General features: G+C 44.1%; 1 protein-coding gene across 1 annotated transcript; it reads left to right on the top strand.

Annotated features, from left to right (window-relative positions):
• The first annotated feature begins 2,583 nt into the window (after positions 1-2,583).
• On the top strand, positions 2,584-12,398 carry atxn1l (ataxin 1-like). The gene is made up of 3 exons (XM_069693503.1): positions 2,584-2,670; positions 3,856-5,075; positions 6,102-12,398. The coding sequence occupies exons 2-3, from the start codon at positions 3,978-3,980 to the stop codon at positions 7,551-7,553; spliced, it is 2,550 nt and encodes an 849-aa protein (XP_069549604.1). The 5' UTR covers positions 2,584-2,670; positions 3,856-3,977; the 3' UTR covers positions 7,554-12,398.
• The last annotated feature ends 1,463 nt before the right edge of the window (positions 12,399-13,861 follow it).

Raw genomic sequence — 13,861 nt, 5'->3', positions numbered from 1 at the left:
AATTGTAACAGTGCATCGAGGCTGCTCTTTTAAACTTGTTATTACTTTGTAAATTGTTTTCAACTGTGTGCAAGATGGAGCATTTGTTCACTTAGTTTTAACACAAGATAAGTATAATATTTAACTGGACTGATATAAAGGCTATGTGGAAAGGAAGAGCACTGTCAGTGAGAATATAATAATTAATCACCACATCCTCTGTCACAGCAGGTATAGTGCCTCCGGAAAGTATTCACACCACTTTTCCCACATTTTGTTATGTTACAACCTTATTCCAAAATGGATTCAGTTGATTGGATATGATTTGGAAAGGCACACACCGTCTATATAAGGTCCCACAGTTGACATGTCAGAGCACAAACCAATACATGAAGTCCAAAGAATTGTCTGTAGACCTCCAAGACAGGATTGTATCAAGGCACAGATCTGGGGAAGGGTACAGAAAAATGTCTGCAGCATTGAAGGTCCCAATGAGCACAGTGGCCTCCATCATCTGTAAATGGAAGAAGTTTGAACCACCAGGACTCTTCCTAGAGTCGGCCGCCCGACCAAACTGAGCGATCGGGAGAGAAGGGCCTTAGTCAGGGAGGTGACCAAGAACCCGATGGTCACTCTGACAGAGCTCCAACGTTGCTCTGTGAAGAGAGGAGAACCTTCCAGAAGGACAACCATCTCTGCAGCACTCCACCAAGCAGACCTGTATGGTAGAGTGGCCAGATGGAAGACACTCCTCAGAAAAAGGCACATGACAGCCCACCTGGAGTTTACCAAAAGGCACTTGAAGGACTCTCAAACCATGAGAAACTAAATTCTCTGGTCTGATGAAACAAAGATTGAACTCTTTGGCCTGAATGCCAAGCGTCATGTCTGGAGGAAACCAGGCACCGCTCATCACCTGGCCAACACCATCCCTACAGTGAAGCATGGAGGTGGCAGTATCATGCTGTGGGGATGTTTTTCAGCAGCAGGAACTGGGAGACTAGTCAGGATCGAGGGAAAGATGAATGCAGCAATGTACAGAGACGTCCTTGATGAAAACCTTCTCCAGAGCGCTCTGGACCTCAGACTGGGGAGAAGGTTCATCTTCCAACAGGACAACGATCCGAAGCACACAGCCAAGATAACAAAGGAGTGTCTTCAGGACAACTCTGTGAATGTCTTTGAGAGGCCCAGGCAGAGCCCAGACTTGAACCGATTGAACATCTCTGGAGAGATCTGAAAATGGCTGTGCACCGACGCTTCCCATCCAACCTGATGGAGCTTGAGAGGTCCTGCAAAGAAGAATGGGAGAAACTGCCCAAGAATAGGTGCCAAGCTTATAGCATCATACTCAAAAAGACTTGAGGCTGTAATTTCTGCCAAAGGTGCTTCAACAAAGTATTGAGCAAAGGCTGTGAATACTTATGTACGTGTTATATTTTCCTTCTTTATTTTTTAATAGATTTGCAAAAATTTTAAACAAACTTTTTTCATGTTGTCATTATGGGGTGCTGTGTGTAGAATTTTGAGGAAAAAAATGAATTCAATCCATTTTGGAGTAAAGCTGTAACAACAAAATGTGGAAAATTTGAAGCGCTGTGAAGACTTTTCGGATGCACTGTACGATCCGGGCTTTGTCTTGCTTGGCCTCTACAGTGCAGATATTTACACAAGCACAGGTGTAATGAACAATATTTTATTTTTTTAAGTTCCATTATAGTGTCATGCATCTCATGGCCCTGAAACTGGAGCACCTAAAGGGTATGCGGTCATTATAGATGTCATTAAGTGTGCTGTGCACGATTTAAAAAGACCTGCTGCAGTTCTGCTCAGAGGCTCCAAAAGGCCTTGAATTGGCCCAACGCTTTGCAGGGTTGTTTTGAGTAACTGTAGCCCCACCTGCATTTTTTTTTTTTTCTACACAGTCTTATTGTAGGACTCAAAGCTTGAATACCAACAGGAAAACTCTCCTGGCCTCCAGACCCTCAGTTGCCCTAGAACATCTTGTGTTCATTGCATGTTAGTTGGTTTTGGCAATTTGATTACTTGTAAGAATTTTGCTCCACTCATGTGAAGCCAAAGTCAAGATTTAAGACATTATGTTTGTATATTATACCCACATTGTGCTTATTGCTTGGTAAAGTTTTGTTTGTTAGTGTACAGGAATCGACACAATAGCTTCACTGCACGTCTCCATCTCCCCCTACTGTGACAGCCAGGTGACACCTCATCATGTATAAAATGTTTTTACCAAACTCCAATCTTTTTTATTTTGCTGAGTTTAACTAATACTTTTTGTGGGATTTAGCCAAGAGCGGCTGATTAATTAAGGTAGGCCTATTTATTAACTTATACTGACCAGAAAGACCGGCGACTTATTGTTCACATGGCTTTAAGAGTGTTACATTTCTGTTGTAGGTAAACGCAGGTTGAACAAACCAATTAAAAAGTAAAAGATTAAGCGCAGGTTAACCTTAACGAGCCTCAGTGCGCGCGTGCTACACATTTCTGCACGCAGAAAAAAAACAAACAGGAAATCGAATAAACGCAGTGACGTCATCCGTGAGCGCCTCTGCGGGCCTTCGGAATGGGCTTGACTGCCTAGCCTTGGTTTCTTCAATTGTCCCTCCGCATATCAACTTTTTTTTTTTTTTCTTATAAAGAAACGGCCGTTCGCGATGACATGTGGAGGTACGTGCGCGGGACGAGACGGAGCGGGGACGTTTGTTCCGGGCTCTCTGCGTTACTGCTAGTTGTGAGCAGATGTGAGTCGAGCAGTCAGTTCATGTAGCTGTGTTAGCCGCGGAGCTAACTAGCCTGGGAGAAATAGTCGCGTTAACCAAATGGCCTCGTACGACATCAACTACAGTTTGAACTCGTCAACCGGGTTTCGTGTCGGTGGACGAAGTGTCACGCTGTCACTTCTTTGTGTTTACGGGGAAAACCGCGACTCCGGGTAGCGACGAACTTTAGCCAAGTCAGCCTCCAGCTAACGGTAAACAGCTGAAGTGAAGAGGAGCGGGCAGCAGGAAGAAACCTGACATGTTACTGCTTTCATTAAGTTTCTGTTGTTTCAGGAGGCGTCTTCACACAGTTTTCTGCACAGCTCTGCTGAGTTAAACCAGTGGACTCCGGATCAGTGACTGATATTGCAGAAAGAAAGAAAGAAAAAAAAAAAAAAAAAAAAAGGAACTCCTCCAAGTTAAATTTAGGATGAATTGGTAAACCTGCTTTCTTGAAGACGTCCAAACAGCTCAGTTGGGGTTAATTCAAGATTTATCAACATGGTTTTTCTTACCTGTGGTGAATGCGGTTGGGCTTTAATAGTTAACACAGTTTAAACGTGGGAAAGTGTTGGTGAAGAAGTGGACGGATGACATGAGTGTGATACTGATACAGAGGGAAACGATCCTTTTTTCTTTTTTTTTTTTCAAACTTCAAGACTACTTGAGGGGAAATAAAAAGGTTCGACTGGGTGTTAAGGGGATAAAGTTTGTGAAAACACAGATGGAGATCGCAACGTATGTCATGCTATGTTAACATATTGCTCTTAATCTCATCCTTAGTTGGAGAACCACAGTTCTATTTAAAAATGGGAGAAAAGCATTTTTAGTCGGTCTATTGGTTCACTTTTGCCTCGACAAATATACTTTGTCAAAGAGACCGGTAGCGACGCTCTCTGGTGACAGATCAGCGTAGTGATACATGTAATACTTCCATCTGTTGTTCAGGGAAACCAAACACAGTCTGACCATAATGATTCTCCCTCAAACCAAAATCTGTAGATTTTTTTTTTTTTTTTTTTCTCATCTGGTTTGACCTGCATGATTTAAGCTCCGATCTGATGAGGCCGTATGACTTTCTGCTTTTTTACAGGTGAATTGGCAGATGAGGTCAGCCAGGTGATTTCAGAACTGGTTCCTGTGCGGGCTGACTGGCTCGCAAGTTTCAGTTCCTGTGCAGTACAGTAAAGCAACGTGCTCGGTCAGAGGATTGCAATGAAACCAGCTCAGGAGCGCAACCAGGAGTGCCTGCCTCCTAAGAAGAGGGACCTCCCTATTAGTAACAGCAGTGGACCTGCAGGAACAGCGGGAGGTGGGGCAGGAGGAGGAGGAGGAGGCGGTGGCGGCGGCGGCGGCGGTGGTGGTGGCGGTGGTGGCAGCAGTGCAGCTGCTGGTGGTATCGGTGAAGATGAAGTGGTTTCCATCCAGAACTCTGCAGCCAACAGTGACACTCAGGGAGGGACCCCGTCTGGAGAGTGGCTGCGAGCTCAACCAGGGCTTCATTATGGAGTGGAGAATTCGGATGGCATCCCGGCAGTGCCCGTAGACCAGTACAGTATGCTCTACAAAGTGGCCCTTCCATCTGTTACCTACTCACCGACCAGTCTTCACCCAGTGTTGAGCCACATCTCTCCGGCCTATACTGTACATTCCCCTCTCCTGCAGCATCCGGGCCTTTCCTATCCTCCTCTTGGTTATGCACAGATCCCTCATTCTTCTCTCCAGTTTGTTAGCTCCCCTTATGCAGCGGTACCTTACGCTTTACCCCCTGGCTTTGTCCCAGGATCATTAATATCTCCCTCAGGCACCATCCCTCAGCCCCACGCTGTGTCCCACCTGGTTCCCTATCCATCCGTCATACAGGAAGGTGTTGTTTCCCCACCTCCTCAGGCCCAGGTAGCTGCTCACACCTTTGCCAAAGTCGCAGCTTCAAGTGGTGTACCGCTGATGCTGCCCTCCGAGCAAGCTGCCCAGCAGCATCTTGGTACTGTTGGAGTCTTGCCTGCAACAGAGCTCAGCTCAAGAGGGATGCCGGTCTTCTACCACCCTCAGGGTGCCAGGGCTGCCACCGCCATCAGAGACTGCCACAGCTCCCAGCTGGAGATTGAACCCGAGATGAATGGAGGAGATAAAGAGCAGGGCTCCAGGGAGTTTATACCAGACTCTCCCTACCCTGCCAGAAATGCACGTCTGCAGCAGGTCACGTCCAGCTCTGCCGCACAGGAACACAGCCAAGACAAAATCCTGCAGAACCGAAGGCTGGAAGGCAGAAGCTCACCTGGTCAGCGCAGCACTCCTGACAGTGACCTGGAGGTAAGACACACTCATGGCTTCCTGATGGGACTTAAACAAAGTTCTTCCAGCTGTAAACTGGTGATAAAAACACCCATGCCGTGCAAATGCTAAACCATTTTACACATAAGGGATTAAGAGGAACTGTAATTAACATGGGGGCAAGTCATTTAAGACTTTTTTTTCTCCCTGTTCCTTTTCTATCAGTGTGTTTGACATTTTTTCACGTTGCTGATTATATTTTTGTTTTTACACACAAAGAAACGATACTCATTTTGATCAAGGAGTTAAAATAGGATGAAAAAAAAAAGGGAACGTCTCGTGCAACTAACATGTTTTGTCAGAGCTTGTAGAATAATCTGAACTCCTTCACATGATTATTCAGTTATCAGCGTTGGGTGTGAAGGTAAATGTTGTCATAGGATTCATAGTTATCCTCTATAGTCATTTCTATTGCCTACCTTATTCTTTAAAGCCTAGAGTCTGACGTATTCATTTTAGCCTACTTCCTTCTTTTATTGTGTGCTGTTGATTTGTAGGTAATTGTGCAATCACTGACAGCTAAGAAATCGCTGCTGTGTGCTTTTAGCTCTCAGTGGCTCTTTTGTGATGGCATGCAGGGGAATAATGTTTGTTGAATCCTTAAAGAATATAATAGTTTTAGTCCTGTTAGTCTGTGCAGATCGGCGTCATTGGTGGCTCATTTAAACGGCACCAGCAGCAAAACGCTGTCTGTTTGGAAAGAGTTCTGTCACGACACCAATTTAAAACAAATGACTTGGGTTGTTTGTCAGTAGTAAGGCATGTCATGCATCAGTAGGAGTTAGACTTTATTAATCCCACAGTGGGGAAATTTGAGTTGTGTGTTGAAGAGAATTTGAGGCTTCAATGTTGATTAGAAATTTTAAATGTGTCTATTGGCTGCTCCACTCCGATATTTCATACTTACACATGCGATCCTCATGTCACAATCCGTGTTTCAATTGTTCTGTGTGCTTCAGCTAAATCAAAAGTCGTCTCACTTAAACCTGTCTGACCAACTTCCAGGTGCAGCAGGTGGTTGGTCGTTTGGTTTCCTCGAGCCAAGGTGGTAGTGGAGTGCGGAAGGAGGTCTCCTTTGCTCCCTTGAACCTCTCTCAGGGTGGCCAGAGAGCCAGAGATGTCTATGGAGAGGGCACGGGTGTAATCTCCTGCCGGACCACGTACACGGCCCAGCCAGCGAGTTACAGCGATCACAGAGGGACAGGTTTCCAGCAGCAAACAGGACAACCAGGCCACGCTGTTGTGCTTGCGAATGGGCAACCGGTTCTAATTCCCCTGGAGTATCACCCGCAGCATCTGCCCCAACCGCCACAGCAACACTACCTAGGACAGGCTAATGATGCCTCAGCCAGCCATGCCTCTACCACCATGGCCTCCCTTAACCCAAGCTTTAAAGCCACTGATTCTTCAGCCAGAGTGTGCCTCCCCGAAAGGGCAGAGCCGACCTCAGCACAGCAGCAGCTTCCCCTGCTGCCTCCGGTCCAGCCTACAGCAGATGTGACTCAGGCCTTAGCTTCGAGCCTCGCTCCTGCCCCGGCTCCCTGCAACCCGTCGCACTTCATGAAGGGGGCAATTATTCAGCTGGCTACAGGGGAGCTGAAGCGTGTGGAGGACTTGCAGACTCAGGATTTTGTGCGAAGCGCCGAGGTGAGCGGGGGGCTTAAGATCGACTCGAGCTTGGTGATGGACATCCGCGCCAGCCAGCAGAGGCCAGGTCTTGTATCGCTTCATTTCACCGTCGGGGAGCAGCAGAGCAAAGTGACCATCGATGTGCCCCCGGAGCACCCCTTCTTTGTGTTTGGTCAGGGATGGTCATCTTGCAGCCCTGAACGAACAGCCCAGCTCTACGGCTTGGCCTGCCATCATCTCCAAGTCGGAGACATGTGCGTGTCCATCACCCTGCAGCAGCAGCTTCAGTCACAGCAGCAGAAACAACCGCAGCACCATCATTCACAGCAGCAGCAACAGCAGAACCTGACCAGGACTTTGAGCAAAGCCAGTGCTACATCAGGACCTGGCCACCAGCTCATGGGGCCTCCTGCCCCTCAGCAGGCACGGCCTCAGTCTCATTTCAGGATGGACCGCATCCACAGAGAAAGACACAGAGACGGAGAGAAAGACGTGGTCGATAAGGAGGAGGCCACACATTTGGGGGTCGTAGGGCACGACGAGTCGCCCCTCAGACCGAGTAGGACCTCGGGAGAGCATCCAAGGAGCCAGAGCAGTTACCACTTGCACACAGAGGGCTCTGCTTTTGCTGAGGCAGGGATGGGAGCGATGCAGGCTGCACTAGGTGCCTCTCAGAGACGCTGGTCCTCACCAGGCCTCCAAAGATACAGTATGAAGGGAGATGAAGGGCCGCGCCCTCAGATAATCACCTCCGGCCACACACGGCCATCGTTCATCCCCCAGGAAGTTAAACTGTCCATTGAGGGGCGCTCTAATGCAGGGAAGTAGCATCACATTTGGTAGCAACTGTAGAGGAGACTGCCGTGAGTAAGAATGAGTCTGACGAGGAGAGAAAGAGGAAACAAAAGAGTGCGAATGTAGCCTCAGAATGTTTGAGATTTTGCACACCTAAAATATACACAAGAGACAAGATTGTTGTCTGTCTGGTGAGAGGTTCTGGTTTGGTCTCAGCCAAAGGATACAAGTCTTTGGTTTCCCAGACAGCTGAGGTTTGACAGGGACATGAAAAGCGTAGAGTATAAAGTATGTAGCTGATGAAATGCCTCCCATAGTCCTTACACACTGCATTTCTCTTCCTCCCTCCCTCATTTGTCTCTTCCTCCTCATATCTTTACTTGGAGGTCACCATCCCATCCAAAACACTCTAGCTTCCCTTTTGACCAAACTGTCTCTTTGGAAAACCACAGACTGCAAAAATATGTATACGTGTAGCACAGTGAAGCTACCAGCTCTGCAGGTTCTGATGCATTCGGACGATCACAGCCACTGATCTTTTATCTCGCCCACTCTTAAGATCCTGTTTCCATCGTAAGCATTTACCCAAAAACGGTCGGAGTTGCTGACACCAGCAGCTCCTGTGGTGATGTTGGCACTGTTGACACTAACTGTCAGTGTATGTTACATTATGCTTCTCCGGCGGGAGCCACAAACCTCTGCTGTCAGCAGAGATGCTCTCTCTCTCCTCCTTCCTTTTCAGCAGGCCGGTTGGTAAAGATTTGGATCCTCTCTCAGGCCAAGTGTTGAATATCCCACTTGTCTTACAATCGAATAGTGATAAATCAATCAGCCGGTCTGTTCGGCAATCAAAGTATTCTTTCATGACGCACCATCCGGCCCCTCTAGTTCAGGCCGAGGGCCCTAATACAATACGAGAGAGTGTGCATCTGCATAAACGGCACAGATTGGAATAACATCCGTCTCTTTTTTTGATGAGAGACATCTTGCGTTCCAGTTTCACCGGTGATGATATCACTTGGAGTGCAACTGGATGTGGAGCGACGGCCTCTCTCTCCTCGCTGAACCTCAGAGCTGCCGCGACCAGACTGGTGAACTTTGATGCCGTTTTGAACGGTGAGATTGACGGTGGAGACGCTGGCTGCTCATCACCAAAGCCACCTGTGGGAATAAACCAGAGAGACATTGTTACCCCGTCACGTCACCGTCCACGCTGCCTCCTGAACCCCCCACCCCCCCCCACTCCCTCCCCCACCCCCGAGTCCCAACAGGTCACCTTGGAGGGGAACCCGGTGTGCGAGTGAGGCAGTGATGAGGTTTTTTGAGTCTCTGCTCGGTTACCAAATCAAAGCAATAGTTGTTTGTAACGGCTCGTTGGCTGCACTGCTCTCCTCCAGGAATCTCTCATCGTGGGCTGTCGTGTGTCGGAGGTGTGCGATCTCACCCTCTTCTGACCCGACCTTTCAAGGCGAAGCACTATTCTGGTGTTCATTTTCATACACGGGCAAAGCATGGCTTTGGCAAATTTCTCAAGTAACCATTGTAGACGAAGCCTCTCTTTCATTCTCCATCTCACCGATGATATCTGATCGTGTATGGATTTACTGAAGTGCATCTCCAACAGAGGCCTGACTCTAATTAAGTTGTGATCGTTATCAACTTATTTTCTGTTTGGTCTTTTGTTTCTATGGTCCTTTGCTTTTGTACTAAGGTTTCCTCTCTCCAGTGGATCTTAAGATTGTCTTCTGTTGCACTTAGCAGATGTCACCCACTGATTTCACACTGACCATGAAACAGGACTCGCAGTACAGCAGATGTTTTTTTTTTTTTTTAATGAAGGGAATATGTTTGAAGTATTGTTGTTGGTGTTTTGTGGCGATAGAAAAAAAAAAAAAAACTGACTTGCATTTTTAACTCTGTTTACAAATTAGCCAAGATGAATGCTGCAGTTTCTTCCTTCTGACATATTTTTATGTCACTGAAAAAAAAAAAGAAAGAATCCAAAAGGGTGAAATTGAAAACAAGTGCAATTAGACCACACGTAGTCATTCAGAGGTTTAGAATCAGACGACATTCCTCATGCACACATTCCCATCAAAAAGATAAAATTACACTGAAACGGTTTCCTTTTTTTTCTGCCATAGATCTTTAAACTTACCTCGGACAAAGGTTTCAATCTTTTTTTTTTTTTAATATTTCATGCGTCTCCTGTTGTATCTCCTTTCCCTGGATGTACTCAGACGAGCGCATCAGTTAGTTTCTTGGTTTGTCAGTTTTGTGTCTTACTGAGCTTGTAAACTTTTGAACTCCCTTCAGGCCCAGACACTGATGTGTGTGTGTGTGTGTGTGTCCTTTAACTCCTTGTGGTTCTCTTGAGTGTACAGCCTGACCTTTTATCAGCAGGTCGAGGGACCATGAGGCCGAGCCTGCTAAACTCTCCTCCTCTGGTTCTTTCAACAAGAGCAGCTTTAAAGGAGAAGTTTACATTTCTTTTAAGTCTGTTTTAAAACCATTCGCGCACGTACATCCAGATCTATCGGTCGCCGTAATCATCCCTCCTGTCCATAGTGGCTGCGTGAAAGCCTTTCCTGGTGCTACTGCCATCTTAAGAGATTTAAGACAAAGCCGGCAGCTGTCTTTCTGTGCGGTAAGTTGTAATAATACGAGGCTTCAGAAGTCCCAGTTAAATAAATCAAGTGGGTGTCTCTCAAAGTTCACAGTTACTGAAGCACTCTATTCATTGAGCTCTTTCTGTTCTTGTTCTTCCCCTGCAACTTAGCAAGGAAACACATTTCATGGAAGAAGTTTCACACTAAAATAACTACCTTTGGAAGATGGGTTAGGTTAGGTAGTTACTTTATTAATCCCCAAGGGGAAAATTTTTTCAACCACGTGAACTGGGACTGTTAATGGCTCACGTTAACTTCAGCTGAGTATTACAGTTCTTCTCCAGACATCTGTTCATCAAAATTGCATATTTAGAAGTTTTTCCCCAAGAAAGAAAAAAACAAAAACAAAAACATTTTCTCGTGGGAAGTCGTAGTCCACCGCTCGCCTGCAGCTCGAGCTGCTTCTTGGTCTGAGTCCATGCTTTTGAGACATTAGTATGTTGAAGTTCTGTTGAAGAAATGCTCTACCATGGAGTTGACTGCTTATTGTCTTCTACCATATAAAGAAAAACACGGACATGTTGTCTTTTAATATTGATGCACAGACTGAGAACTGTGGATTTTGTCTCCCATCCCATCACTTAAAACTACAATCTATAACGGTTTACTAAATGTGGGCAGGAGCGATGGTTACGACTAATAACTCTTCAATGTGCGTATGGACAAGTTGGTATTAAGGGAGAAATAAATGAACCTATAATTCAAAACTCTTTTTTTTTTTAACACATCTTACACTCTCCATGTTTAGTTTGTTTTCATGCTGTAAGCAATATACATAAAACCTGAAAGCATTTCACGTAGTCTTGGCATTTTCTATGCAGTGAACTCAGTATTGTACCCTTCATTGTCTTAAGTGCAGCTCTCTGAAGCAGCAGGGCAGGCCGGCCGACGCAGACGTCTCACGCCGACGTCTGGCGATAGGATTTTTTTTTTTGCTTTAAACGATCCTTCATGTAGGAATTGAAAGCAGCGTTTTATTTCACTGCTTCCTCTTTTAAATATAGCACAGTGCTGTGTGACAAATCAATAAACTTTTATTGTCTTCTTACGATGCCACGCGGTTGAAGCCAAATCACTCGGGATGAGTGTCGCTCAGATTTTTGAATGCGTTATTGTGGCGCGGTTGCCGAGCCACCTCCACGTGGCGTTTCAGGTCAAGATGCACTTGTGGGATTTAAACGGTGCAAGCGGTGCCACCTGTGACTTTACCTCCTGTTTATCCTCACGGCGAGACCATCCTGCGCTACCATGAGCCTTTTTTGTTTTTGCCCTCTGCTTTGAGAAGCGTGTGCCGTGTTCAGCAGGAACGCTCAACTTAAACCAAGATGTCTGATGATTTTTTTATTCACATCACTGATAGTCTGTTGCTGTAAGTAATTGCACTAAAATGCCCTCCTTTACAGTGTTTTGAAATGAAATCTGTTTGGTAAATTGAAGAGGTTCAAAATGTAAAGCACACAAAATCATGGAGAAATCAGCGGTTGTGTGTTTCTGTAGATAGGTGTATTTTTTTGTATAGATAGCTTTGATGATGCTTGTTGATAATGCCTTAAATTCTGCTTTGTACAATGTGTGAAACTGAAATAATGCGACTAAAGCTTCTGGTAGACTTGGTGTTCCCTTTTCACGTTGTACAAGAGCGAATCAGAAGTGTCGAGCCTCGACACTCTCGTTATGAGCAGAAATTCACATTTAGGTGTCTCAGAGGGTGACGACGAATTCTCTTTGGGCTCCAAACGGTTCAACCATGAAATCTGCAACTTTTTGTTGAGTTTTGTCGTTTTGTTTTCTAACGGTTTTTTTTTTATTTTTTTAAATACATTCTTTCTGCTCATACTTAATATTTAATCCCTGTTTCTTCAATATGTGGAGGTGAGATAAGTGGAAGCTCCTCTGCATTTTTTTTTTTTTTCTTTCCCAAGACAATACTAAGAGTGTTAGCAACGGAGGGCAGTCCATGAATTCCACACATGCAGAGACAGATAGACTCACAGGTCTGTTGTTTTTGTTGTTGTTGCACAAGTTCTGTAGTTTTAATTCTGTCCCCCCGCCCCCCTACAATTAATGGATTGGGTTTGGTGTCTCTGTCCCACCGTCTCTAGGCAGCAGAAAGTGGATTTGAATACGTGGAGACAAGACAGGCTGCATAAATCAGATATCTTTCCACTGGTGGTAATGTGATGGTTTATGATGTTTTTATGACATCGCTGGCTGAATTTAGGACGGTTTTGGTGTTGCTGATGTCAAGATTAAATCAGGAGAAAGCGAATGGTTAAAAGTTTTAAAGAAGTCTGTATTTTCAGATTGGACATTGTACTTTTTTTTTTTTCTGCACATGGTGACACTGCTTTTTACGTGACGTAACTAAAAATAAAACAAAAAACAGCATCTTTTTTTTTTTTTTTAATGCCTAAAATCTGCAAAATATATGCAATTATGTAAATGTAACATTCAATCCTCAAGTATAATCCAGGTTGTATGAACTTTGTATAGTGAGTTTTAATATCGTATGGCTGTACCAATATGTATTGATCTTTATCAGAAGCCTTAGAGTTGTCGACCCAAAGTGCTCCCTTAGGATACCCCACACCTACCTGACTTTAACAAAGCATTAATCTCTCTATTTTGTTGCATTTTTATTTGTACCCTTTTTGAATACAATAGATTTGTACTGTATATTTGTACCTCTCTGTGAACTACTTAGGGCGGTTTTTGTTCTTTTATTTTGCTGTTTTAATTCTATGTACTTTAAGGACACAAAGATAATGTATTTTTATTGTTACAGCTAACTTGGAGACATTGCATTTATCATGTTTGTTAAGTAAACACAATATAATATATATAAATATATATACAAATATAAATATAAACAATTATCCAACTTGTGTGCTGTTTTCTTAGTTGTATTTTTTATAGAGGCGTTCAGAGTGGTGGTTTTGCTCAAATAACAATAGCTATCAAATTATATGATTGTTTTTAATCATGTTCCCCTTTTAAAGAATCATTTTGATGCTGCTGCTAGTTGAGGAGCCCCTTTATCTACTGCAGAGTAGTTTAACATATCTTACTCTACAAGTAAATCATGTTGTGATTGTCAAATCCATTGATGCCCAATACAGCAGTATAAACTTTAAAGATGTGAAAGCCAGTAATAGTGTCAAATTGAAAAGCTATTGAGTGTAGCGCTTAAATATTTTACTCAAAAAACCATCGACCTGCATTTATGTTTGATCTTCCTTCTTTGAAATGTCCTGCTCATTTAAAGTGGTGGTTTCAATAATTCAGAGAAAATGAAACGGACACTCAAAATTATACATTGAAGTTACTATGCATTATATATAAAAAATGAATTAGTCAAATTCTGATCTAAAAATTCAAGTCAATTTAATAGAAACAGGTTGTTTAAATCTTATTGTATCAATTTTGAATTTGATGAAACAATTTGAGCAACTTGAATGTACTTAACTATATCGGCACTGGGATTTTGAAATCTACCCACCTGAAAAGCCATTAACATTTTTCAAGAGGTAAATTCAAACCCCACAAGAGAAATATTTCAGGGAAAACGTATTTGCATTTCAACTTCACTCTAAATGGTTTCATTTTACAGTTCCGCTTTCATAAAAACATCTCTGTATTGATTTTAAATTCAGTGGCGTAAAAGTACAAAGA

Source organism: Brachyistius frenatus, unplaced genomic scaffold (assembly GCF_029030835.1).
Source record: "Brachyistius frenatus isolate BFR_SWC_R1_liver_20210118 unplaced genomic scaffold, ASM2903083v1 Contig_15, whole genome shotgun sequence".
NCBI classification, from domain to species: domain Eukaryota; kingdom Metazoa; phylum Chordata; class Actinopteri; family Embiotocidae; genus Brachyistius; species Brachyistius frenatus.
Note: the sequence above shows the minus strand (reverse complement) of the source record. Positions and strands in the feature narration are given on the sequence as shown.